Source organism: Seriola lalandi, unplaced genomic scaffold (genome assembly GCF_002814215.2).
Source record: "Seriola lalandi dorsalis isolate HSWRI2012SDOR001 ecotype SW California unplaced genomic scaffold, Sedor1 jcf7180002054240, whole genome shotgun sequence".
In the NCBI taxonomy this organism is placed as follows: Eukaryota; Metazoa; Chordata; class Actinopteri; order Carangiformes; family Carangidae; genus Seriola; species Seriola lalandi.
The window spans coordinates 286,404-311,806 of record NW_019524793.1 but is presented as its reverse complement, the minus strand read 5'-3'; the positions used below and the strand labels follow the sequence as shown (position 1 = coordinate 311,806).

General features: G+C 40.9%; 4 protein-coding genes across 5 annotated transcripts; 3 read left to right on the top strand and 1 right to left on the bottom strand.

Moving 5' to 3' along the window:
* Positions 1 to 1,307: 1,307 nt before the first annotated feature.
* adgre5a (adhesion G protein-coupled receptor E5a) lies at positions 1,308 to 9,959 on the top strand. The gene is made up of 19 exons (XM_023404303.2): positions 1,308 to 1,692; positions 3,538 to 3,618; positions 3,903 to 4,064; positions 4,161 to 4,313; positions 4,447 to 4,587; positions 4,971 to 5,105; positions 5,258 to 5,301; positions 5,407 to 5,511; positions 5,804 to 5,957; positions 6,180 to 6,302; positions 6,404 to 6,594; positions 6,686 to 6,847; positions 7,005 to 7,199; positions 7,463 to 7,680; positions 7,787 to 7,847; positions 7,947 to 8,038; positions 8,266 to 8,434; positions 8,519 to 8,614; positions 8,927 to 9,959. The coding sequence occupies exons 1-19, from the start codon at positions 1,662 to 1,664 to the stop codon at positions 8,966 to 8,968; spliced, it is 2,355 nt and encodes a 784-aa protein (XP_023260071.1). The 5' UTR covers positions 1,308 to 1,661; the 3' UTR covers positions 8,969 to 9,959.
* Positions 9,960 to 12,765: 2,806 nt separating this feature from the next.
* On the top strand, positions 12,766 to 14,270 carry ptger1c (prostaglandin E receptor 1c (subtype EP1)). The gene is made up of 2 exons (XM_023404391.2): positions 12,766 to 13,658; positions 13,800 to 14,270. The coding sequence occupies exons 1-2, from the start codon at positions 12,768 to 12,770 to the stop codon at positions 14,004 to 14,006; spliced, it is 1,098 nt and encodes a 365-aa protein (XP_023260159.1). The 5' UTR covers positions 12,766 to 12,767; the 3' UTR covers positions 14,007 to 14,270.
* Positions 14,271 to 14,411: 141 nt separating this feature from the next.
* On the top strand, positions 14,412 to 20,351 carry slc27a1a (solute carrier family 27 member 1a). Of its 2 annotated transcripts, XM_087173483.1 has the most exons (14): positions 14,412 to 14,565; positions 14,687 to 14,822; positions 15,134 to 15,301; positions 15,388 to 15,782; positions 16,432 to 16,599; positions 17,228 to 17,297; positions 17,391 to 17,482; positions 17,572 to 17,681; positions 17,805 to 18,014; positions 18,096 to 18,222; positions 18,330 to 18,467; positions 18,741 to 18,905; positions 19,025 to 19,171; positions 19,291 to 20,351. In XM_087173483.1, the coding sequence occupies exons 3-14, from the start codon at positions 15,135 to 15,137 to the stop codon at positions 19,446 to 19,448; spliced, it is 1,947 nt and encodes a 648-aa protein (XP_087029609.1). In that variant the 5' UTR covers positions 14,412 to 14,565; positions 14,687 to 14,822; position 15,134; the 3' UTR covers positions 19,449 to 20,351. The 2 variants fall into 2 exon arrangements, with proteins under 2 accessions (XP_087029609.1, XP_023260081.1); XM_023404313.2 differs by lacking the exon at positions 14,687 to 14,822 and having other exon boundaries at positions 14,420 to 14,565.
* trim35-13 (tripartite motif containing 35-13) lies at positions 19,672 to 23,478 on the bottom strand. The gene is made up of 6 exons (XM_023404326.2): positions 22,895 to 23,478; positions 21,839 to 21,934; positions 21,520 to 21,750; positions 21,385 to 21,407; positions 21,161 to 21,279; positions 19,672 to 21,069 (listed from the first exon to the last, which is right to left on the bottom strand). Exons 1-6 carry the CDS (start codon positions 23,294 to 23,296, stop codon positions 20,531 to 20,533), a joined length of 1,410 nt encoding a protein of 469 aa, XP_023260094.1. The 5' UTR covers positions 23,297 to 23,478; the 3' UTR covers positions 19,672 to 20,530.
* Between the last annotated feature and the right edge of the window lie 1,925 nt (positions 23,479 to 25,403).

Sequence of the window (25,403 nt, the reverse complement as noted above, 5' to 3'; positions counted from 1 at the left end):
AATATCTCAGACCAGACTTTATTCCATAATATAATTCAATAATACATATATATATATATATATATATATATATATATATATGTATATGTATATATATATACATATATAGTACATAATATCTACTACTGTTAAATTTATCCCTAATTTGGATGGAGTGTATATCAGATGATTAGTCATTTATTTTAAAAATAGATTAATCTCCAAGCCTATTTACAGACAGGGGTTTTTTTTTCCACAGGTCATGCTAACGTCAGTACATTTCATGGTCCCCTGTGAGCATGCTCTGTTGCACAGCTGTGCACTGCCAGTCCCTGAAGGCCTGTGATCTGTCACCTCCATGTCCCCACGCCATCCTCAAAGCCCAAAGCCCACATCATTGTTTAGAAGTGTGAAATAATGCAAAAAACCACCCTGCTTGTCAGTGTGCATTGAGACTGGTGCTGGAAAAAAGAAAGGTCGCTGAAAAGTTTGTTTTGTTCCATTAGCCTGATCTTCTAGACGCCTTACAATGTGTCACATTTCCGTACATTTTGAATGCTCAGTACATCACCCACAGGTCTGCATAAGTGACAGGGGCGTCACCTTGTGATGCATGATGCATCAAAAATTTATAAATAACATAAGAACATCATGTTCTTTTATACAACAGTGTCACTCAGTTAGACACACCGCATTCAATTGACAGGCACTTTCTAAAACTTATGATAAAGTCTGTGTTTTTTTGTTGTTGTTCCTCAAGCATCAATCTTTTATTGCAAAGCTTTTATTGAATAGAAGTACAGTAGGTCTGCCTTCAGGGAAAGGGGAAATATATATATAAATATATATATACTTCACTGTTCTTTGTTCATTCTTTTCAAATGAAGCTCAAAATTGTTACCATTGTTATATTGTCTCAGGTTGATGCAGTCAGAGGCAGAAGCCATATATATGTCATCGCCATAGTTAGCAGGCTGTGTGCTAGCACTCCATCTATGGGAGGGTACACCAGCCAACAGGACTCTGTAAAACAATGACCATTCTCACAGGCTCAACTCCTCTTGACCTTCTCTCTGTCACGGTACCACGAGTCCAACACAGTGGAAAGATACAGCAAAATAAGCAAAGATAGAGAGAGACATAAATCTCATATGCTGTTATATAAGGACTGACTTAATAAGAGAAGTTCCTGAAAAATAATTCCTGAATGCACTCTCCCGCAAAAAAACACTCTACTGCACTCTACTGTGCTACTGCAATAACCTCTGTGGGTGTAATTCAGAGAGAGAGGGAAACCCCTCCCCAGAAAATCTTGTCATCACAATATGTCAACTCAGCAGTGAGAGCAGATGAAGACTCAAAGGGGAGAGGGAGACGCAGACAGAGACAGAGAGAGAAAGGAGAGCTCTTTGTATGAGATAAGAGACTACTGATTCCTTCTTTTTATATACTTTATTTGCTGGTATCAGCATCTAGTGTATCCACTTTTTCCACCAGTCACACAAACAGCTGAGGCAACTCTGGAAAAAGTTGAGAAGAGAAGAGAAGAGAAGAGAAGAGAAGAAAAGAGAAGAGAAGAGAAGAGAAGAGCTGGACCATTTGACTGTGGAGAGTCCCCACGTTTATCTTTTGGTCGTTTTAACTTTCCTTACACTGATCTGGACAGTTTTTCCCTCTCCACCATGGCAGGCAGGTGGAACATCCTGATACTGGGTGAGTCACATCTGTCAACCATTTGCAAATGGAAAATCATCTGTTGTAAGAAAGCTTAAAAATGTTCTGTACTCGTAGAAAGGAAACCAACTGGCCGCAGTAGCCTACAAGCTTATGTCATTTATTTTAAGATGAAATTTCACACAAAGTATAGTAGCTATTAAGGATACTATATATATATTTAAAAAAAAAAAAATAGATTAACGACTACTAATAGTTAAGTCAAGTCGATTTTATATAATAACATCTATTTCTAAATTCGATGTTTTATCACTTTGTTGTATCACCACTGAGATAAAATCTGCCAGCGACTTATCTAAAATCCCACTGGCACAATTATAATAGTGAGAAATTTAAGGTATCACAGTTGTTAATGTGAGGGTCATCGGCAGTAGCCAGAGCTTGAAGTCTGGGTGTTGGTATTACACATAAGAAAGTGTAATACTGAGCACAGCAGCTTTTTTTCTTTCCAGGCACTTGTTCACAGAAAACCTCAGTTCTTCTGCTTTTAAAGTGATATTTATACACTCTGACCTCACCACACAGTTGTCCCCAATACTAACCACAGTCACACACATCTGTCTTCAGAGGAGGAAACACTGTGTTGCCATGGTACAACGTAACAACACTGCAATTCACTGAAACATTTTAGAATGTCAGAATCACAAGCCGTTTTGTGGTTTGTTTCTTTGTTTCTTTGTTTTTTTGTTTCTTTGTTTTCCTGAATTTACATCAATCAGTTTACATAGTCATAATAATAATAATAATAATAATAACTTAAATTATATAGCATTTTTCAAAACAAAGTTACAAAGTGCTGTAAAAACATAAAAACAAAACAATAAAAGACACAGAGAAGAGAGGCAATGTGTATTGCATAAGTACTTGTGTTAAAACAATGAGATCAATAGAGCAACAAAAGAAAATAAAACCAAAAGTAAGGACCAATGTTAAAATTTAAATCAAGAATTAAAAGCTGCTTTATACAAGTGTGTTTTGAGTAGTGATTTGAGGTGCAACGACTCAGCACGCCTGATCACACATCATGAGTTCAGCTGTGCAGAGAGCAAAACAAATTATCTGACAACCCTTAAATATATTAGTTCTACATTATGTAAATGAGTTCCTCCATAAGTTACTCTTTATGTTCTCCTTATGTTAGTTATTATATGATCAGTTACGAAAATCACCAGAAACATGCTGTACTTTCCACTTAGCTGTCATATCAACAGTGTCTAGGTGACAATTTTTACAAGGAAAAAAACTAAAGGTAAAACAAATAGTGAAAATGTTAACAGATATGTTAAAAAAAACAGTTTGACAGCTGATGCCTGAGCAGCAAACATCTCTAAATATAAACAAATAAAACCAACTTTCTTCAATAACTGTACTTAATTCATTATATAGATGAATGATATAAAAGATAATGTAACTGCACTTTCTTCCTGTTTTCACATACATTCACACATCTGGTGTCATTCTGGAAACCACTGAGGACTGACTCTGCACTCAGGATATTTTGTGTTTGCAAAATGCCAACTGATGCTTCCTCACTCATAGGAAGCCGAGTTCTCCAGGCACCCTTATGTTGTTGGTTTTGATTTTTGAATGGTGCAGATGCTGTTGGAACAATCTCAGGAAATGAGACAAGAGAATGAGGGCATTTACCTTTTCTGCAAAGTATTTTTTAAACTCTGTGGTCAAATGATGTGGTCAAACGGATCCTAATGCCCCTGCAGCTACACAGTCATACAGATAGTGTCGATTAAATGGGTACTCGTGTAGCAGATGTTGCAGTAATGTTCAGAAGGTGATGAGCTGACTGTTGCCTGCTTGCTTTTTCAGCTCTGTGCCTCTCTCTCGTCATGGTGCTGTCAAAACCATCCTGTAAAGAAGGATACGCTCGTAAGGACAAAATATGCATCGGTATGAAAAACAAATTTATCTTCACACATAACCTGCCATTTTATGGCATTTGTCACAGGTTGCTCATCTTTGCATTCAGAAATTAGAAATATAGGCTATAACATGGTTTGCTGAAGGATTTCTGTGCAAGATCACGTATAAAAATTGAAAAAAAAACTTTCTGCTTTAAAAAGAGACTGCTGCAATATTTAGATCAGAGAGATTTAGATCAATCTAAAATATATATTTCATTCAAGCACTTAGTTATGGGAGATCCATCCTTTTCATATCCCTGTTTCCTTAAGATTATGATGAATGTAAAGATGATGAAGATCCTGATCATGGGTTGTGTGGAGAGGATGCAAAATGTTTCAATACAAATGGCAGCTACTACTGCCAATGTGATGATGGCTTCAGATCAACTATGGCTGTGAGGTTTACAGCGGATTCACCTGCAAAATGTAAAGGTAAGTCATCTTTAATATTGAATGGCAGATTCTCTGATTCATATTTGCAGTCCTTATTTAGATATGAAAACTCTGTTGTTCATATTTTGCTTTAAGATATCAACGAGTGTTTGGAAGAAGAAAACCTCTGTGGACCTAATGCTACCTGTTTTAACACAAATCCATATTACTCCTGCATTTGTGAGGCTGGATTCAGCTCCAGTACTGGAGTGGAAAGTTTTCGTCATGGTGACAATGTCACATGTGGAGGTGAGATGCTTATCAGCGTGTTTGTTGTGCTGCAGAGATACAGTATGTGTCTCTCTATGTGGTTATGGGGAGGAAACACTGATAATGGTTCCGCTCTCAGCTGTTCTTAAATGTCTTCTTCCTCCTCATATAGATGTTGATGAATGTCTGGAGGAAAATGTGTGCGATCAGAATTCATCATGCATCAACACACCAGGCAGTTATCACTGTGTCAGCATATCTGGCTTTCAACTGAAATCTGGCAAATCTAACTTCTCTGGGAATCAGGAACAAGGTGAAGATGAGGGCTGTGGCATGATATGAAATGAGTCTTATGTTGTTTTATAAAATAATATATATCGAATGAATAACTAAACAAAAATGGAGCATAATTGAACCAAGATTAAAAAATTAAAAATTGATTTTAGGTCTGAATTCTGAGTTAGTTGATCGTTAATACTTATTTAAAACTTGTCTGGTAACAATGCAGGTTGGTTTAGTGAGTCCTCTGTTTTACCTATACCTGGCCTGCTTTGTGTTTTTCATTTGATATATTATCTGTAAAAAATACTATCACGGACCATTTTGGATATGAACGTTTGAGTGGACCAGGATATTTATTGTTCCATCAGCACTGACTGAAACACACAGTGCAACCATTTTCCTCTCCATGATTAGTTTCCATTTCAGATATTTGTGTGATTGATAAGACAATCTGTGGAAATGGAACCTGCCACCGTGGAGCCAGCGGCCATTACTGTGCATGCCATGCAGGCTTCACTAACTATGGCAAAAATGGGTCTCGCTGCACCGGTAAGAACACAGCAGCACCCAACTTTTTCAAACATCCATTGCTGCACCAGAGTTTGTTCAGTAAATATATAAACATGAGTATAGGTATCCTCATGATATGAATCCTATGGTCATCATCAAGCTCATTTAATGAATCAAACTTGTTTCCTCAGCATTAGAGTGTGATGTATTCAAAGATATGAGCGGTCTGACAGAGGTAACTCCGCACCAGAAACTGTTTTATCAACATATATTCAAACATATATTTAAAACGTCTGTCGTCTCATACTTGTGTCACATTTTCCCCAAATCGCCCTCCAAGAAATTTCCAGTTGCACATGATCTCATAGCGCAGTTGAAGGAGAGCTGTCTGCAACTTACCGAGAGTGAAAGTCCAGCAGAGCTTTATGGAGAGGACCTACTAAAGGTATGTCTGCGGTATTATTATGATTACAATTATAACAACAATCATACATTTATGCATTTATATTAGGCAAAATCTCCCAGAGCCTCATAACCAGCACATAAACAGGAAGTTCTGCTCCCTTCAAGCTCTGTCACATGGTGTTCAGATGTCCATGCACAACCTTGTAGACTGTTTATGTTGACCTGAGGTGGTATGTAGCCTGAAAGTCTGACTCTGTCTGACTCTGTCTCCTGTTTCTCCCTGCACATGCTTATGTTTCTCCCACGCTGTCCCTCCTCTCCTGTGGCTGCAGAGACTGTTGTCTATAATTGACGAGCTCTTGTCCAGCAGCCCTTTCAATGATAACAGGAAAGTCTCCACCTTTCTGGACATAGTGGAGAACGCTGTGAGGATGATAGGACCCTTCACAGAGATCCCAGGAAAAAAGATATCCTCCACTCACACAGGTTAAATTGAAATATATAATGAAGCAGTTGTTGTTGTTTCATTCTTTCTTCAATCATTCTTAAAAACATGTACAATTCATTTACAAAAACAATTTGGTCTTTCAAGAGGTTTACTCTTCTTCAGATGTAATCTTTTTTTGGTAGATTTCTCTTTTGCTCAAATCTTTGCTGAAGACATGCAATGCATGTTCATAAATTGCTGATCTTTGTATCTGGGTCCAGAGTTGGAGCTGCTGGTCCATAAGGGAGCTGACTTACCCAAGGGGGCTGTGACTGTATCATCTCAGCAAGCTAAGATGGACATCCAGCTGGAAACAGCTGCAGGAGACCCCTCCTCTAACCCTGGTAATGATCCTTTCTAATTTTCTAAATTCCTCATGAACGGAAAGATCTGAATGTAATGAATGTTGACTTAATCGAGTGTTATCCTGCTATGACTGGGACAGGCTTTACGATGGTGTCCTTGCTGACCTATGCAAACCTGGAAGACTCTGCAAAAGGCTTCTTTGGTGGGATGAAACCAAAGAAGAAAGAAAACTTTCAGATCAACTCCAAAGTGGTGACTGTCACCGTCAGTAACAGAAACACAAGCCACCTCAAAGAGCCCATCAACATGACTTTCAACCATCTGCATGAGGTAAAGAGGAAAGACTTTACAATGACAAGACAAATATTACATCTAATGGCCTTTATTTCCATTTAAATTGGTCTATTCCTTTCTTTTACAGTCAAATGAAAGCCACACCTGTGTGTTCTGGGATTCCTCAGAGAAAGGAGGGACATGGTCCACTCGTGGCTGCAGAGTATTGGAGTCCAACCCTGAATACACTGTGTGTTCCTGCACCCATCTGAGCAGCTTTGCCGTGCTCATGGCACTCTATGACATACAGGTAAAAACTCTCAGTCGCATTCATGATAATACATAGCATATCATGACTCTCACAGTTGAGAGTCTACAGATGAAACTTCAGTCTATTTCTGTGTACAATAAGGTAACCCTTCTGTCTCTCTCTCTCTCTCTCTCTCTCTCTCTCTCTCTCCCAATAGAACAAGTTTGAGTTGCAGCTGATCAGCTGGGTGGGTCTGTCCCTTTCACTCATCTGCCTCTTCATCTGCATCCTGACGTTTTCTTTCATCCGCTCCATCAAAAGCCCAAGAACCACCATCCACCTGCACCTCTGCATCAGCCTCTTCATTGCCATGCTTATCTTCCTTGCAGGCATCTCCCGTACAGAGAACCGGGTAAATACTCTAACAGCTTGTGTAGTCAAAAATTCATTCCTGCACTGTCCAGGCGAGTGCAGGAAAAGTTTTCGACACTTTCACAGGAATAGATGCAGAGTAACAACAAAAATACTGAATGATTTATGTGCGTGCTGAAGATTCATAAACAGCAATTCAGAAAGTAGTTTCTCCCTATTTCTTTCTCCCCATTCTGCAGCATCCTTTGTCCTTTTTTTTTCTCTCCACTGCTGTCATCCTCATCTCTCTCCCTCCTGCGTTAGGTTGGCTGTGCAGTGGTTGCAGGGCTGCTGCATTTCTTCTTCCTGGCAGCATTTTGCTGGATGTGTCTGGAGGGCATCCAACTTTTCAGGATGGTAGTCCTGGTTTTTAACACCAACTTCAAAACCCTATACATGATGGCAGGTGGCTATGGAGTCCCAGCTGTGATTGTCGCTATCTCTGCCTCAGTTAACGCTAAAGGATATGGCACTGAGAGATAGTAGGTTTATTGTCCTGATGCTGATCTTGTTTTATTTTTAATTCAAGATTTAATCGCAGTTTATGTTGACATAGTCTGCTAAATAAACTCTCAATATGCATTGCAGTTGTTGGTTAAACCTGGATTCCATTTGGGGTTTCTTTGGCCCTGCCTGTTTCATCATCATTGTAAGTAAGAAAATCATTGAGTTGAATACAGTAATATTCATAAAATTGACTCCAGTGCCTTTTTAACAACAAAAAAAAAAACCTTCCTTTACCTTTCAGGTGAACATCTTCTTCTTTCTCATCACTGTCTGGAAGTTGGCACAGAAGTTCTCAAGTTTAAATCCTGACCTGGATAAGTTGCAGAAAATAAAGTAAGTCAGCAGTTACCCACAAGCTACCGGCTACAATTAGGCACATGTATATTGTTTATGTATGTATGGACATGCTGTTTCTGTGTGAGTCAAGTATTTCCTATACAGAAATGCACATTTTCTGTATCACTGACTCCCCCACTAAAGAAAAAGAAAAGCTCTCTCCTGTTTATGAGTGCGAATGTGCCTCAGATTTGGCCCATATGTACCTTTGTTGCCTCCTGCAGGGCATTCACTGTAACTGCAGTGGCTCAGCTCTGTGTGCTGGGCACCATGTGGATCTTTGGATGTTTCCAGTTTGAGGAGGGCACCATAGCCATGTCTTACCTGTTCACCATCCTAGGCAGCCTTCAGGGGGTTATGCTCTTCATCATGCACTGCCTGTTTTCTAAGCAGGTCGGTGATGCCCCTCGTCAAAATAAAGAACAAGAACTTTTCCTGGTGTCAAAACTTGTATTCTAATTCGTATTCTGGTTTAAGGTGAGGGAAGAATATGGAAACATCCTGTCGAAATTCTGTGCACCTCGGAGGAAGACCTACTCAGAGTTCGGCTACTCCCACTCCGGCAAAACTCATGTAAGCTGTTATGTATAAGTCTGATTATGAGCCATAATTGCAACATAGGAATGTGCGGAATTAAATGTCAGCATAGTTTAATATTTGTAACATTTGTAATGAGCTTGATGAAGAGACTTAATGAGGTTAATTCATTGGTTGTTCAGTTTTGGACAGCTTCCAAATGCAAACACACAATTCTTGTCCAGGGTTTGAAAATGACAAGGTATTATAGGAGCCAAGCCTGTTCTGGTAATGAAAGTGTGCTCTCAGTGTCTGTTGTGACTCATCTGACCCCCACCCCACCCACCCCCCACCCTCTGTCATCCTCAGGCAACCAAGAGCAGCCAGGACACCGGAGAGTCTCACATCTGAGGAGCCTACAGTGACTTTGGAGCAAAGCATGACTCGTTTCCTGAAGACTGCTGTCTCACACAAAAAGCCAACTGCTGCACTCCCATTAGTGGCCAATGCACCCTTTTGCTTTACTGCAAAATGTTGTAAACAGTATTATCACAAGCTGGTTTTTGTATTTTTAAGCTATAGAAAAGGAACTGTTGGTTGTTAATTTAATACGAATACCGCCATATGTAAGCAAAGCTGTCAACATGACCCATGAGTATTTTTCAAATGGTAAACAATGTCACTCATTTCAGAAAAAGAAATCTCCAAATGTTTCGATTTTTCACATGTGAATTTTTTTTTTTTTTATTGATATTGGACCAAAATATCAAAATGACAGATAATATGAAGAAGATCAGTTTATCAGGTAAATCTAATATAACTTAGTGGTGTCATCCAGGTACTTCATTCGACCAACAAAGACAATCTGAGAGATATTTTTAAGAGACAAGCACTTTCTTTTTATCCACAGTATTTAAATTGTTACCATGAGCAAAAAAAGGAAAAAGAAGGACAATAGTGATAAAGAGATGGATTTTAAATATATGTTTGTGTATATATTGCTGGGTTATTCAATATATTTTAATATTTGACTGCATTCCTGCTCCATTCAGCATGCTGTAACATCTTTAATGTATCCAGATATTTGAAAATACTTTTTTATTTACTATGCTAAAATAGGTTTCAAAACTTGAATTTTCCCTTTTGTTATTATTGTTTATCGCACGTTTGGAATTTCAGATTGATGCTTATTTACTTGTTATAATTATTAACATATTCTGTCTTTCACAGTGTGAATTAATAATGGCATCTGTGTGTGTGTGTGTGTGTGTGTGTGTGTGTGTGTGTGTGTGTGTGCGTGCGTGCGTGTGTATGTGTGTGTTTGCGTGTGCGTTTTTAATATTTCTCATGCCTCTCTTGGAAGCTGGAATTATTTTATTTGAAATAAAGTTACTTTTGAACAGCTGAGAGACAAATCATTTTTCTTTAAAGTTCATTATGTAAGGGACCTTTTGCTCAAGAATAGCAACAACAAGACATCAACAAAAAAGTAATGAATGCAATATTTCCTTCCTTTCTTTCCACCTTCACATCTCCCTGCCGTTTCAAAGCTCTTTGCTCACTGCTGGAGCACTTATCTGTTCACATGAAAGATAGAAAGAGTTGTTCATACTGAGGAAATGGAAGTGTTTCTCCTCTTTCTTCCTGTTTATGTCAGATCACAGGAACCATGGCTTCAAAAACGAATCGCTACTTGAATTTTAACAACCAAATGAACCTTAAGTAGCCCTGAAAACATGTCTTTTATACAGTAAATATATAAACATTAACAAACTTTGGTAGCATTAATGTTGATGCATCTTTTGTTTTATACGCACCTTCTGGCTCCTGGTTTTTATATTTAATATATTCTAATGTATCAATCTGGATGATGTTCAGCATGGGATCCAAGTATTTTATTCTTGCAAACAAGATCCAACAAGTGTAGCAGAAACCCTTCAGGCATCTAATAATCATCATGCACTTCCAAACTCCTCTGATGTCTGTCTCTGTGCATCATCCCCCCTGTTATCTGTGTGTTTCGGGGGAATTATCATAAAGAATTAAAATACATTGGCAACAACTGACTTTGGATATGGCTGTTCCATATAACACTGGATCAATATTACATAATGAAAGCAATAACCTGAGATCACTTAAGGTTCAAAGCATCAGCAGAGGAGATGGATAGAAAGGAGGAAGGCAACCAGAAGAGGAAGGAAAATGCAGGTCTAGCATGTGGAGATAAAATCGCTGCCAAGCCTCTGGAAAGAGAAAGAGAGAGAGAGAGAGAGAGAGAGAGAGAGAGAGAGAGAGAGAAAGAGAGAAAACCCGGACCCAGGAGAAAGAGAAACTGTCAGAGAGGCATGGGAAAAGAAAGGAAGGAGGGTGAGAGTAAGTGATTTTGGACAAAAGTGATGAATGAATGAGGCGAATCACACAGCTCTGCAGACAAGTGAGACACAGTTATTTATTCTGAGCCAAAACAAACTATTCTAGAGTTCATCTGGAGTCATCCGGAGGTAAGTTTAATTTATTATTCATAACCAGTTAATGGTATTAGTAATTCACTTCATAGACAAAATACTAAAATATAAGAAGCTATTTAATATGTAAGAAAGACTAGTGTATGGCTAAAGAGATGGATCTCTAGGAAAGCTGGGATTCTTCATTAAGTTCATGTATTTAATCCACTTTTATTATGAATGAGAAATGTGATGAGTTAAATAAAGATTCTGACATTGTGACTATACTGAAGACTTTAAGACATGGATAATGAAGGGGAGAGATCTATTTAATTTTAAAAAACCCTGTGTTCAGCAAAAGACAAATCAAATAAGAGATTTTGTGTCGCAGCTTTGATGTATAAGAAAACAGTTTCCATGGTAGATGATATCACGGTTTCCAAGATAACTTTTTCTGTTACTGATGAATACCTCCCGATTCTGAATATCCTATTTTTGTTGGGCAGTTCCTCGGTAATTTACTCTCAGTCTCCAAGGAATTTGTTTATTTTTATGGAGTTACAGTCACTAGTGAAGAAGTTGATAAAATAAATGAACCGCTTGAGCAGTTGTGAGTTATCGGTGCAGGCACAAGGAGGAGCAGTGGATTTTAATCACTTTTACTCAAGCTCGAAATGATTTTTTTTTTTAACCTTTGGAGGTCAGCGGCCTCAACGGGGTAGAGCGGTATCGACCACAAAGAGAGACTCAAAAAAACGTCTTTCCAGAAGATGGAAAAGAACCATTAAATTTAGCTACAGGTCTGATCTCCTTTTTATCTTCTTATATAAAGACATGTCAGCTCCTGGAACCTTTGCCTCAGAGGCCTCTTCTACGACTCCCATCCACATACCAAAGAAAATGTGTGTACATTATTTCTGTGCCCTTGTGACAAGGCAAAGATTGAAATCCTTCTGGATAGTGAAAATCCATTAACCTGTTGGTACACCATTCTGCTTATAGTTCAACAATATCAAATATCAAGTTCCAAAACGAAGACATGACTGTTTTCAAAGAGGGTAAGAGATGCTGTACATGAGCATGGCAGGTGTATGACAAGTGAAGGGTGGAAAGAAATGTGTTGTAAAGAAAGATTGTTGTGAAACAGACATACACAGTGTGTGGTCTGACAGCTTATTGTACAAACTGATCAAATAGAAGCAGCAAAATGGAAACCAGTTAAAGTTCTGTTAAAAATCTGACAATCCTCTCCTCAGGGAATCCACCCTGGCTACACAGTATATTGTGGATTTACCCACACGCCTGGGACTTTACAGGGACTCTCCTCCAAATGAGACACACTGCAGTAAACTCATTATTTTCCACAAACAGTAGTATTTCTGAAAGTTTGCATTTGTGAGCATGCATCTATTGATTTATTCCCAGCTAGCACTTCAGTGTGCATGCACTTGCATGATTGGCAGAGACAAAAGCAGGGTTTAATCCACTCCTCTTCATTACTGCCTGAGAAACTGATGGTTTTCTAATTAAGGTCTAAATCCCAAGTGTCATTGGCAGACCACTTGCTGTAATCAGTGTCTGAGCTGCCCAGTGATACATGTATCATACTGATACACGATTTTGCATTCAAGACTACTCTGTCCTGCTGTCTATGATTTACTTGAGACACCTTTTAGCTAGCAGAACAGGATGACATAAAAACATTAGTGGCTTTTTAACGGAAGTATTTTAACTTTGTCTGTAATTCTCTGTAGACGACACTAAGGATGAGGACACCGTCTACACTTATGACTTTATTTTCTACCTCTTCTACACCATCCATCCTCCACCAGAACATGAAGATGAATTCCTCTGAACAGCCAAGTACCTTGCTGAACAGCAGCACCTGGCCACCCATCAGCTCTTCAGGCTTAGGGCTGTCCTGCCTCAGTATGACATTTGGTGCCGTGTCCAACCTCACCGCTCTGGGTATCCTAGTTAAGTCCCGTGTCCGCTTCCGCCGCCAATCCAAAACCCCATTTCTGCTATTAACAGTGGCTTTGCTAATGGCTGACTTCGGAGGTCATATGATCCCAGGGGCCTTTGTCATGTATTTGTATAAACAGGAAGAGAAGCAACCCACATTCTGTCAAATCTTTGGGGCGTGTATGGTGTTTTTTGGCTTATGCCCTTTGCTGTTCGGTTGTGCGATGGCAATGGAGCGCTGTGTGGCCATCGCCAAGCCCTTTTACCATGCTACTGTTATTACAGTGACTCATGCGCAACGAGTTGTATTATTTCTAGCCTCTCTTGCACTGATGCTGGCAGTTCTACCCTTATTTGCTGTAGGGACTTATTCTGCCCAATTTCCCGGTACATGGTGTTTCTTGCCGATCCATGGTCCACAGTCTACAGCTGACACCAGTCTGGCTCTGGCCTTCTCAGGTCTGGGCCTCACTGCACTCACTCTTTCCCTGCTGTGCAACATCCTGAGTGGTGTGGTACTGCTGAAGGCCAGAATAAATCGCCACAATGTCAATGCAAAATTAAAAGCTCGCTGCACCTGTTGTCCATCTTCTGCGTCAACTTCCTCCGTGTTTTGGTCGTTGGAGGTGGAGATGATGGCGCAACTGGCAGCGATCACTGTGGTTTCCTGTGTGTGCTGGAGTCCCTTTCTTGTGAGTGCTACTCTTTTAGACCACAGAATATGTTTCTAGAGCCATTCTGACAGTTAGTATTCAGGTATTAAGGAATATCGTAGATCATACAGTAATAGCTACACCTCATCATCGTGAGCAATTCTGTGTTTCTGCTTTTAGATCCATATTCTTGTGATGAAGTTGAACCGAAGCCCCAGAGATTCAACTGACGTACCAGATGGGCTCACTCTTCTGTGCTTACGTATGGCCTCCTGGAATCAGGTCTTGGACCCCTGGATTTACATCTTACTGAGGAGAGCAGTGATTTCCAGAGCTTGCTGTGCTTTCTACCCCCACAGACCCAGAGTAACAGCTGATGGCTCATAAGCAGGCAGACCTTCAGTCTGCAATAACCATGTTGCTCTTGGACTTTTTCTCTTACGGACTGCAATAAATTATTTCTTCCATGTGTGTTGTGACAAATGTAAGCATGTCAAAGTTTGCTGTGTTATTTTCAACAGGGCTTATGAGGCCCATGTTCAGTAAGCAAAGAGTGCACAAACCAGCAGTGTGAATAACAGATAGATACGGACTTTCACAACATTTCCCAACATTGATTTAGTAGTCTGTGCCGGTGCTACTATCAATTGCAGCCACCTGCGAATCGGGTGGCTGGGCAATTGGGCGGGGTTAATATTGTCCAATCAAAATGGAGAAAAGCTTGACAAGCGCCGGGTTGAACAAATGGCTGAGCTGCTGGTGGAGGCTCACTCCCGGGATGGGCGGTGCTTCTTTGGCAGGGACTCTGTTCAATATGGAGTACAGAAAATAGCCTGGTCCACACTGCACTTCCCTGCTCTCTGTCAGATTTCGACCATTCCTGCCTGTCGAGCACAAATTATGAACTCTCCCCCCCTTCAGATGCCAGCCTATAGGACTCGCTCATGTACGTTTGATATATTTCCAAATATAGTGTGAACGTAAAACTGTTTACTACTTCACAACAATTAGCGATTAGCAGCGAACTGTAAAACTGTTGTAACTCTTCAAAACTAAAATCGTTACAGCGTAAATATCCTCGACGTTTCCGGGGGACGATTTCGATACTCGATAGTTTCCGCGAAAGTAACAGAGTGACAAGTTGTGCTGGCCGGCGGGGTTAGCGGGTGAAAGGTGATATCGCTTAAGTCTATTGATTCGTAGGTAAGTTGTATGCGATACATGACTATAGAGCAAGTTAGCGGTGCTAATCTGTGTAACCTGCAATGGCGTCTGTTTATGTGCACTGCTTAAATGTGAACTGATTGATAAGGGATAACTCTGGTAATAACTTAATCCCTGCTCAGGGTTTTTATAGAGTTGTTAGCCGTGGGTTACCTAATAAATATTTCTTGTATGTATTTGTGTGTACAAACCTGTAGTTATTTAACCTAATGAGAGAAAGCCCTGTAGGCTTCAACTGACGTCCACTCCTTCCTATAAAACCTGTCTTTCTTCTTTGTCTCCATGACAAGAATGCACAATGCAGCTAGTGTCTCAGCCTCTCTGGGGTCTATGGGACTTTTGCATCTCTTCGGGGTGTCCTGGTCCTGGAGTCTGGCAGCAGGCCTTGGGGTATATCTGGGCACAAGAAGCTGGAAATACTTCTACATTGCAGCGCGTACTGCCAAGAGAGACCTCAAGTAAGTTGAATAATGTCCAAATAAAGCTGTGATGCTTGTGGCTCTTCATCCTCACTTACCTCTTTTCTCCTCATCCTCCTCACCAGTGGCCTGTATGTGCTGTTGAGAGTGAAGCTGGCTTTGTGGCGTTACATGCGCAATGGGAGCAACATTCCTTCCATCTTCGCTCAGACAGTAAAACTTCATCCAAACAAACCAGCACTTATCTATGAAGCTACAGGGGAAACATGGACCTTCAGGCAGCTGGACGAGCTGTCCAACGCAGTGGCCCATTGGGCAAGAGGTCAGGGATGGGTTTCCGGGGATGTGGTGGCTCTCTTCATGGAAAGCAGGCCGTTACAGGTGGCACTATGGCTGGGCTTGGCCAAGGTTGGGGTGGAAGCTGCGCTCATCAACTTCAACCTCCGCCATGATTCCCTCCTGCACTGTATCGGGGTGTCAGGGTCACGGGCTGTTGTATTCGGAGCTGAGCTTGCTGATGGTAAGACTGTTTAACGGCAGGAGTATTTATGTTTTTTGTATAAATTCTATATCAGTGGCAGGGTTCATCCCACCACTTATTCATCACATTAATTAAAAAGCCAGACGGCTGCATCGCTATCGCTAAGTGAAATATTGATTGACCTCAGCAACAAATCAAATGTTTTGTCTCTTACATCATGTGAGGCGGTCAACATTTCTTCATGTGGTGTCACACTGTTAATCTTCAGTCTGTGTATGGAACATAAACTGTGATAATTACTTTGTCTCCGACATGTCATGTGGTCAGAACATGCTGTTTGTGGCCACATCACCAGTAAAACGCCTTCTGTTTCTTTTTCGTGAAGACAGTTAACAGTTGCTTCACTTTGTTTGTCTGTGTCTTCGTGGTCTCTGGTCACTGTATCTATTAAAGTGTAGCATTTGTATTTAACAGTTTTAAAGTTGCTGTGGTATGGCTACAGAGATGAAATGAAACTCTAATTACTTTGACCTCATACAAAAAGGATCATTTATCGAGGTACCATTGTTACAGCTCATATTTAATTTCACTCACAACATTAGATATGTATTTACAGAATATTCTTATGCAAGCTACAACGCTTGCACTGACCTGACTGATGTTCTCTCTTCTGATCTCCCTCTGTCAGCCATGTTGGAGGTCAGTTCCTCCATCACCCAGTCCATGGTACGGTTTTGTACAGGAGACCTTAGTGCAGAACAACTGGCCTCTCTGGGTGCTCAGCCTCTTGACCCAATTTTAGCCACTGCATCGAGACATTCCCCTTCACCTTGTGTTCCCCCTAAAGGCATGAACGGTGAGATCCTTCTCCTCCACTGAACTCAACTTTGGCTCTATTTGAGACTTAATCTGTATGTTAATGAGTAGTTTCCTTTTACATAACCCTGTTCAGACTTTTCCTTACACTGTGTTTGGTTGATAACCTCTATTATTTATTTATTTATGTTTTTTGCTCTATTCTGAATTCTCAAAGGATATGCCCCAGAGCGATTCATTTTTCTCGCTTTGCTATCTAGTTTCTGAACTGAAATTGCTTCCCAGTAATTATTTAACTCAAGCTTGATGAGGTGAATACTTTGTTTTGCAGAACTTCAAGAGATATTAGTCATTTTGAATTCAAGACAGATATTGACATTTTTCTCTAGACAGCAAAAGCTGTCTGGAGTAGATATTACTGTCTTAATAACAAACCATATCCCCATACAATAGTCAATCTGTCTTAGATTAATGGACCTACAAGTCAGCATTAAAGGTGTGAGTCTGAGATATACCCTTCATAACAAACTAGAAGGCTGTTTTCCCCAGGAAAACAAAAGGCTGAATGAAAACGAGGCACTAATGGCATTCTAGCAGTGAATGAAATGCTGTGAAGACACTTATTTACAGTGTGCAAATGTAATACTCTGTTGCATTGTGTTCTGCAGACCGCCTGTTTTATATTTACACCTCTGGCACCACAGGACTTCCCAAGGCTGCCATTGTGGTTCACAGTCGGTACGTTTTCTTGAACAATCACTCACACAAAAAGCATCACCCTCCAGAGTTGTAATGGTAAATGTCTGTGAATCTCTCCTGTTTCCATGACAGTTACTACAGAATCGCTGCTTTTGGGTACTTTGCTTTTCGCATGCGCCCTGATGACATCATCTATGACTGCCTGCCTCTCTATCACTCAGCGGGTGTGTGACAGTACATTCCAGCTCTGGTTCAATACAGTTTTCCCCTTTAGGTTTGCATAACTGAGGTGTGAGCTTTCTCTTCTTGCCAGGGAATATCATGGGAGTTGGGCAGTGTCTGATTCACGGCCTCACTGTAGTAGTGAAGAAGAAATTCTCTGCCAGCCGTTTCTGGGAAGATTGTATTAAGTACAACTGCAGTGTAAGAGCTTATGCTTGGAAAATATTGAGAAGCGCTGTATTTTATGAGATCAATAACTATAAAACATTCAACAACATGTTGAACTAGTACTGCTGCAAATAAAAGACTGCTTTCCCTTCGTAGGTGGTGCAGTATATCGGGGAAATCTGCCGCTACCTCCTGTCTCAGCCTGTGCGGCCGTCGGAAAAGGGCCACAAAGTTCGGCTGGCGGTGGGAAATGGGTTGCGCCCCAGTGTGTGGGAGGCCTTCACAGAACGCTTTGGGGTGGGGCAGATTGGCGAGTTCTATGGAGCCACTGAGTGCAACTGCAGTATTGCCAACATGGATGGCAAGGTCCGCAATCCACCGTGTTACTTATGTCTCCACTGATAAAATGTGCATCAGATAACAGTTTAACTCATTCTGTTCTGCCAGGTGGGAGCCTGTGGATTCAACAGTCGCATTCTCCCCAATGTGTACCCCATCCGTTTGGTGAGGGTCGACGAGGACAGCATGGAGCTCATTCGCGACAGCCGGGGCCTCTGTGTACCTTGCCGCCCAGGTAACTAATACATATACAATTAATGACTTTGCTCGAGGTAGTATGGGATTGTTAACTTTTTTGAATGTCTGAAAGCACTCTTATTAAATTCCTCCATGTCATTGCAGGGGAGCCAGGGCTTCTGGTAGGTCGTATCAACCAGCAGGACCCGTTACGGCGATTCGATGGCTACGCTAATCAGGATGCAACAAGGAAGAAGATAGCTCACAATGTCTTTAAGAAAAATGATTCTGCATATTTATCAGGTGGCTAATCCTTTATATTCCTTCATATGCGTGTTTGTGCTCCAGTTACATTTCAATAACATTGCATCTTAACATTCAACACAGTTTGCTTTAAGCTCACACAAAAGTTCAAAATGAAGATATTTATAGCTCCTTAAACTTGAAAGTTGAAACCCTGAGAATTAAAGGCAGTGTTCCTTTGTCAGTGCTAGTTAGAGGTAATGGTTTATGATTATTTAGCCATACTAGACTAGACATGGAGGTTTTTTTTTTTTTTCCATCTGTCTACTCTAGGTGATGTGCTGGTGATGGATGACCTGGGCTACATGTACTTCAGAGACCGCGGTGGAGACACGTTCCGCTGGCGAGGAGAAAATGTGTCCACCACCGAGGTGGAGGGCATACTCAGCAGTCTCCTGGGTCAGACTGATGTGGCAGTGTATGGCGTGGCAGTGCCAGGTGATACTCAGTGCTTTTAGCATCATGTTGGGAGCATAATTGTTGTTTCCCTTTTAATGCATATTGCTTTTGACAAGACTCATGATTTGACAAGCGTTTCTCTCCGTGTCTCATACCAGGTGTGGAAGGTAAGGCAGGCATGGCTGCTATTGCAGACACTACAGGGACTTTTGACTGCAATGATTTCTTGCAGAAAGTCCAGCAAGCGCTTCCGCCATATGCTCGCCCCGTGTTTCTGCGAATCTCCCCACACGTAGACACCACAGGTAAGCTGTCCTAATATCCCTCAGTTCATAAAAGTTCATAAAAATGTGAACCATCACTGATGATTTCAAGTCAGTAAATATAATCTATATGTTTTTTTTATCTACACATTCCTGCATAGGTACATTTAAAATCCAGAAAACCAGGCTGCAGAGGGAGGGATACGACCCACGTCTCACAGCCGACCAGATCTACTTTTTGAACACTAGAGCCGCACGTTATGAGGCCGTAGATGAGGAGCTATACAATGCTATAGCGGAGGGAAGAATGTCTCTATGACATGGAGGCCATAGCAAGGCAGTCATGGTGCCTCGGTGGAACAGGTGCTATAGAGAGAGAGGATAAAACGCATGTGCTGGTTTTGGGATCAGTAAGTCTCGGTGCACCGCCTGCCCAGATTTTAAACGTTCAGGGAACAGAGTTGAGAGGACTACTTACATAGACAGAGTACTGTTGCAGATGATGTTTTAACACTGTATGAGTAACACACCAGGACATAGTGTGAGGGCATTTATTCCCTTTAATAACCTCTTTTTAATTATTAAATGAACACCTCAAAAAGCCTTTGCGCATCACCGAACATAAAGAGGGCATCTCCCACGACCAATCTGAAATAGGAGCATGTTAAAATATTGTGGTTAGGACAGCACGGGTGATATCAAGTCAAATGTCGTTACAGGGTATTTTACCCATATATGAAATATGCTGCAAGATTAATTCTGTGTAGGATTAAGCAATACTTGAGTGTGAAGCTATGGAGTTGCTGCCATGTGTTTGGATGAGACTGAAAGGCCAGACTTGAACATGCTGCACACGTGGCTACTAAATCAAACACTAACCATAGAGTCTTACAGCATTGGAAAAATAATCTCACATGTCATATTTGAACCTCTGAACAACACTGGCACGGGTTTGCAAATACACATTCTGTATGTGCCTTATGCGAAAACTTCACATCTGTGTTTCATTTTTTTTTTATGCTCTTCATGGAAAGGAGCTCAAAATCACAATAGTGATTGTGTGCCATTCAAAGTTGAGGCACACATAGTCACAGTCATTTTATGTAATAAATCTTATCAGTGTAGTAATATATGGGTGTTAAAGATTGTAAAGCTATTTACAGTTTCAAATCTTCCAGACTACATTTGTTTTGTTGTAACTCAAATTAAATATTTTAAAACATGTCTGTGTTTGCGTCAGTCATTCATTTAAAAAAAAAAAAAAGAAATTTAGAGGTGCATTTTCAACTTTCGAGGCAATGAAGTCCTGTTAGTTGAAAATGTCAAATCTTTATAAGCTTATGCTGCCCTTGCTGTCTTTCATTGGATTTTTATACGATGATAATTTGAGTCAAATGTGAATTAATGGTCTGTTGACAATGATATCCTTGCAGGCAGGATTTTCATTGGATGCTCTTTGCAGGCAGTGCAAAAGTAGGGAAAAGCTCTGGGTGTGATGACATCCATGAAGGTGTAGAGAGGTGTTCTCTCTCCAGGGTCATAAAAGGTCACCTTGCCTCGGTCCATGTCTAAAACCACTCTTATCACTTCCGGCGTCTTGGTCATATTCAGTGGCTCCCATGGTGCCGTGCAGGCCTTGTGCTCTCCGTTGCGAAACCTAATAGTCCAGAACCCCTCTGCTGGTGTCAGCACGTGCTTTCCTTTCCTGTTGATGGACTCGCTGGCTATTCCCACCACCCAGTAGGTGTTGTCTTTAACCTCCACATCCCAGCTGTGGCGTCCAGAGGTGTAGCCCTCAGCAGCCAGCATCTCGGCACTGATGTCAAAGCGTTCTGGGTTGTCCGGCAGCTTGAAATTCTGGGAAGCGGTCTGCACCACCGTAAGATCCTCTGAGAGGATGAAACAGCTCGCTGCTGTGTTGGGATCCAGAATCACAGGATCTCAAGAGAGGAAAGAAAAGTAGAAGTTACTAATATGGCAGGAAAAGAACTGAACAATAACACATGACTAAATATTGTTTGAGGAACTCACGATATCTAACTATTCTCTTCATCTTCTCCCACACTTTATATTTCAGAGAGCCCAAGTGCTTGGCAACATCAATCAGAGCACCAGAAATCATCTCTGGATCAAGGGAAGTACGCCAGGTTCTGAGGAGATACTTTAGTGGTTAGATGTTGACGATTGTGTCTGTAAAGCTCAATTATTCTAAAAAATAAGTTTGACTGGATGCTAGGTGTGGCAGTAACCCTTACCTCTTTATTGTTTCCTTGTAATTCTGGAAACAAAAATGAAGAGAACAACCTTCACCAAGTGATGTGCATATGCATGTAAAACAATATCTGGGTAAGGTTTGTTGTAGAAATTGTCTATAGCAACAGCATATCTACCTTAAGAAATGGGACATCATTAGATTTCATCTCCTGTTCTACTAATCTGATCGTGTTGGAGAGAGATGTCATTTCACTGTCCATGTCCTCAATCGTCTGGTTAATCATCAGATTCTTCTGTTCCTCCTCGGCCTTTAAAGTGGAAAGCCTGGCAGCCTCCTGCTCTTTCAGGAAATGGTGAAGGGCTTTAAACTCTTCTTTGATCTGTGTTTCAGTATGTTCAACTTGGTTCTGGAAAGACAAATGACTGATGGGTAATCACCGTCTCCACACCTAGGCTCTCAAAAGTAACATTTGGTACTGATGGGAGTGACTGTACCTTAACATGTTCTGTCATTTCCTCACAGACCATTCTGGCCTTCTTGTACAGTTGCAATTTCTCTTTCAAAGGCAGCAGTGCATTCTTCAGTTCCTCCTACAAAGTCAATGACAGGGCACGACACTTAAAAAACAAGGTCACTCTGGCAGGTGGCCAAGCTGTCGGCACAATGCGGGGCTTTCAGCTGCCACATACTCTTCCATGGCAGCATTCCCTGTATGTAATGTAAAGCTGTACAATACAGCAGCATCAAATTAGAGGGACAAATCTATGGAGAATGCCCTAGTAACAGCTCTCATGCAGCTTAGAGTCCAGGTAGGGGCACAATATGGCAACCAGTAAACTGATTTGAGATTAATATTCAAGGTTTCCCCGGTCCCAAGAGAAGGCCAAGGAGGGCAAGAGTAGAATGAATGTAGCATCACAGAAACCTTGTGGGAGTCGAGTTTCAGTCCTCTCGAGACCCCCAGCAGCAACGGGAAACCAAAAATATAAATCTATTATTAGAATGTTAATGAACTCTGCCCAACACCTTCGCACATGTCAGCATATCAGGTTTAGGGAAGCACAAAGGTAGTAAGTAAATCAAAATCAACGGAAAAACACAATAAAAGAATGTGTTTTCTAAATGGTGGCAAGCTTTAAATTAAAATTATGTCCAGCTACAATCTGGCACATCTTCTATCCATGCAATGATAGAGAGCCACTGAGATTTCATTTATTAATTTGCAAATTGATCAGTCAAGCTAATCAGTTATGATTGTCAATCATCTTCCCATTTTAACCGTGAAGGCTGACCCCCACACTATTGTTGACCTTAGGTAGTAGTCTTTGAAGACATGCTTCAAATTCAGCAGTGTGACAGACACATTCAATAAACATTTCTTCATCATTCATTCCAGAGGCGATCATCGGGAGGGAAACGGACGGAAGAGTTCTTGCTGATGCAAGGTTTCGCAAGTAGCTGATATTGAAGATATGCAGCTTACACAATGAAAAAGTGCCACCTATGTGAAATATATGAGGTGACCAACACTGTGACTTTAATATGCCTACCTTACAGTCATGAGCACCTTCCCCGATGGGATAGAGCCTGTGTCCGATGTGTGCAGCTGCCTTCCCACACACACCACAGATGGGTTCCAGGTCCTCCAAACAGAACATTGTGAGCTTTTCTCCGTGTTCTTGACATGCCTCCGGGTCATTTCTGCCTCTGCTTTCCTTGAAGGATTCACAGGCTCTCTCCAGCACGCTGCTCACCACTATTTGATCCATGGATGACCGGCGCCAACACAGAGGACAGAAGTGTGAATCCCCACTGCCTTGCGTCTCCCAGCTGTCTTTTAGACAGGCTTTACAAAATCTATGTTTGCAAGTGAGCACCACTGGCTTGCTCAGAATATGTCCACAAATTGGACAGGAAAGGTCATCTTCAAGATGAACACGTCTGGTTGCCATTCTTCTTCACGGGGGCTTTGATGACAAGGCGGGATCCAAGGCCCCTCCCATGTCTCCGTAAGGCTATCTCATCTTAACCTCAGAAATAAGTGTTAATACCCTTAGCTCCCGAAGGCATATCCAATGTTATGCTGTGCTGCGTTGAGCATGCACATTGCGGGTTCTCAAATAAACACCACACCTCAGAATAAAGCAAATCAGCTTTCCATTTAAGAGACTGTATCTGTACATCTCTAGCACAACACAAGCATGACAGTAGGTGACAGTGAGTAGGGTGACAGTGGATTATTCACACTCAAGACGGCCTTTTGATTGGCGTTATACGATGATCACCTCCGAGTTATTTGAGAAGGTGAAACAATCCGTCAAAGTGTAATGAGGGGTTTACAGAGAAACAATGTTCAAAATAAGAGTCCGGGTTGGAGATATAAATAGACAGAAGTAACCGATTTGGACTGAAGTTATGTGAGTAAAGAAATATCCTCCTGCTGACCACTGGAACATTTTTTTTCACGGTCAAGTTTAGCTTTGGGCAACAGATTTTTAAGAACTGACACAAGGTTATTTTTAAAATACCTGAGTCAAACCCCCTTCTGGTATAAAAACACTGAACACAGCTCACATTACTCACCCAGCACACCACTGACTGTCTTCAAGAGCAAACAGAGGGTGATGATTCATTTGTTAATTTCAAAAGTATTTAACAGTTAGATAACCTTATTTGTATTGCAATCCAGCACTATATTGTGGGAGTTAGATTACAAGAATCAATGTTGCACCAAAAATAGGCCAAGAGCATAGATAGTGATATAAAAGCCTGGGGAATATGATCCTACCACAAGAAAACACTATGTAGACCTGTGCAGCTTTAACTCTAGTGTATAATACACTTTATGTGTGCTATTCAATCTCACACATGCTCTGTTAGGCTTCACAGCCAGCTTTAAATCATGCAGATATGAGGGTAATCACAATCTGCTGTATAAGTTAGTTTATAGTTACCTTAGAAATGATTATGCTGCAATTTAAAAGTTTTAAGAGAGTAATAAAGCCAGATGTGATGTATTTTCGTGTCTACAGTCCATTATGATTTCCTCGAACATATCACAGTGCAGCATGACTATGTAAACATCACAGAATTCCTTTTTAGGCGAAGAGGCAAGTAAGAGTAATTTAGTCATTCATTGAACACATTCTGTGTAATTTAGCAAGTGGAAATCACTCCTAAGCAATCCCTAACCAAATAAGTGATTATGATTTGCATCCGTGCCAGCGTCAGGGCAGCGGTTCAGAGCAGTTGATGGTAACAGCCAAAAGCAGTTAACAACAGTGACACACACACACACACACTGAGAGAGAGAGAGAGAGAGAGATATCCCATCCCACCCTGCCTCAATTCAAAGGCAGTTTTTTGTGCTTTCTTTAATTCCTCATTTTCCATAAAGTCATTTAAAGTTCTGAGATAAAAGAATGAATGAAACAAAATTTAATGGCACTTTTAAGCTGTGAAATCTTCATATAAATCACGTGTTGAGTGGCAGATTAACTGAAAATTGTTTCTAAATGGATGAGGTGAAATAAGCAAACACAGAGATAATGAGGAGCTGACAGTCAAATTTCTACAGCGCATAGATTACTGAGCCCACAGGGAGGAGCAGGGAGTCCTCATGAAGTTGTTTTCTGGGTTTAACATTCAATAATTCTTCATATTAAAGTATATCATACACCCTTGATCTACATATACATGATAAAGACCCACTTTTAAACAAAAAAAAAAAAATACATTAAACCATTTAAGCTATTTTAATTCAGCTTACCTTACAATCCTTGAATGCCTCCCTTATAGGATACACTTTGTGATTCATATGCAGCCCTGATCTGTGGCACATAGAGCAGACAGGATCCAGATCAGCTACACAGAGGAGAAACAGTCTGTCTCCATGTGCCTCACATGATTTATGTGGAAGTCCAGGGCTCTTTTTAAAGCAGAGAGGACACTCTTTAGTATCATGTTGTATCCAGAACTGCTCCAAACAAGAGTTACAGAAGCTTCGACCACAGCCGATGCAGCAGAGGACTTCTGGAACCAGGAAGATTTCCCCACACA

Excerpts from the sequence above, each read along its gene's own strand:
- slc27a1a (XM_087173483.1), top strand. The coding sequence starts at position 15,135 with ATGCACAATGCAGCTAGTGTCTCAGCCTCTCTGGGGTCTATGGGACTT. Across the intron at positions 17,483-17,571 it reads GCCTCTCTATCACTCAGCGG|GGAATATCATGGGAGTTGGG; the intron begins GTGTGTGACAGT and ends TCTTCTTGCCAG. Across the intron at positions 18,906-19,024 it reads GTATGGCGTGGCAGTGCCAG|GTGTGGAAGGTAAGGCAGGC; the intron begins GTGATACTCAGT and ends GTCTCATACCAG.
- trim35-13 (XM_023404326.2), bottom strand. The coding sequence starts at position 23,296 with ATGGCAACCAGACGTGTTCATCTTGAAGATGACCTTTCCTGTCCAATT. Across the intron at positions 21,408-21,519 it reads ATGATGTCCCATTTCTTAAG|AATTACAAGGAAACAATAAA; the intron begins GTAGATATGCTG and ends TTTTGTTTCCAG. Across the intron at positions 21,070-21,160 it reads GAAGAGAATAGTTAGATATC|ATCCTGTGATTCTGGATCCC; the intron begins GTGAGTTCCTCA and ends TCCTCTCTTGAG.
- ptger1c (XM_023404391.2), top strand. The coding sequence starts at position 12,768 with ATGAGGACACCGTCTACACTTATGACTTTATTTTCTACCTCTTCTACA. Across the intron at positions 13,659-13,799 it reads TGTGCTGGAGTCCCTTTCTT|ATCCATATTCTTGTGATGAA; the intron begins GTGAGTGCTACT and ends TTCTGCTTTTAG.
- adgre5a (XM_023404303.2), top strand. The coding sequence starts at position 1,662 with ATGGCAGGCAGGTGGAACATCCTGATACTGG. Across the intron at positions 4,314-4,446 it reads TGACAATGTCACATGTGGAG|ATGTTGATGAATGTCTGGAG; the intron begins GTGAGATGCTTA and ends CTCCTCATATAG. Across the intron at positions 4,588-4,970 it reads CTCTGGGAATCAGGAACAAG|TTTCCATTTCAGATATTTGT; the intron begins GTGAAGATGAGG and ends CTCCATGATTAG.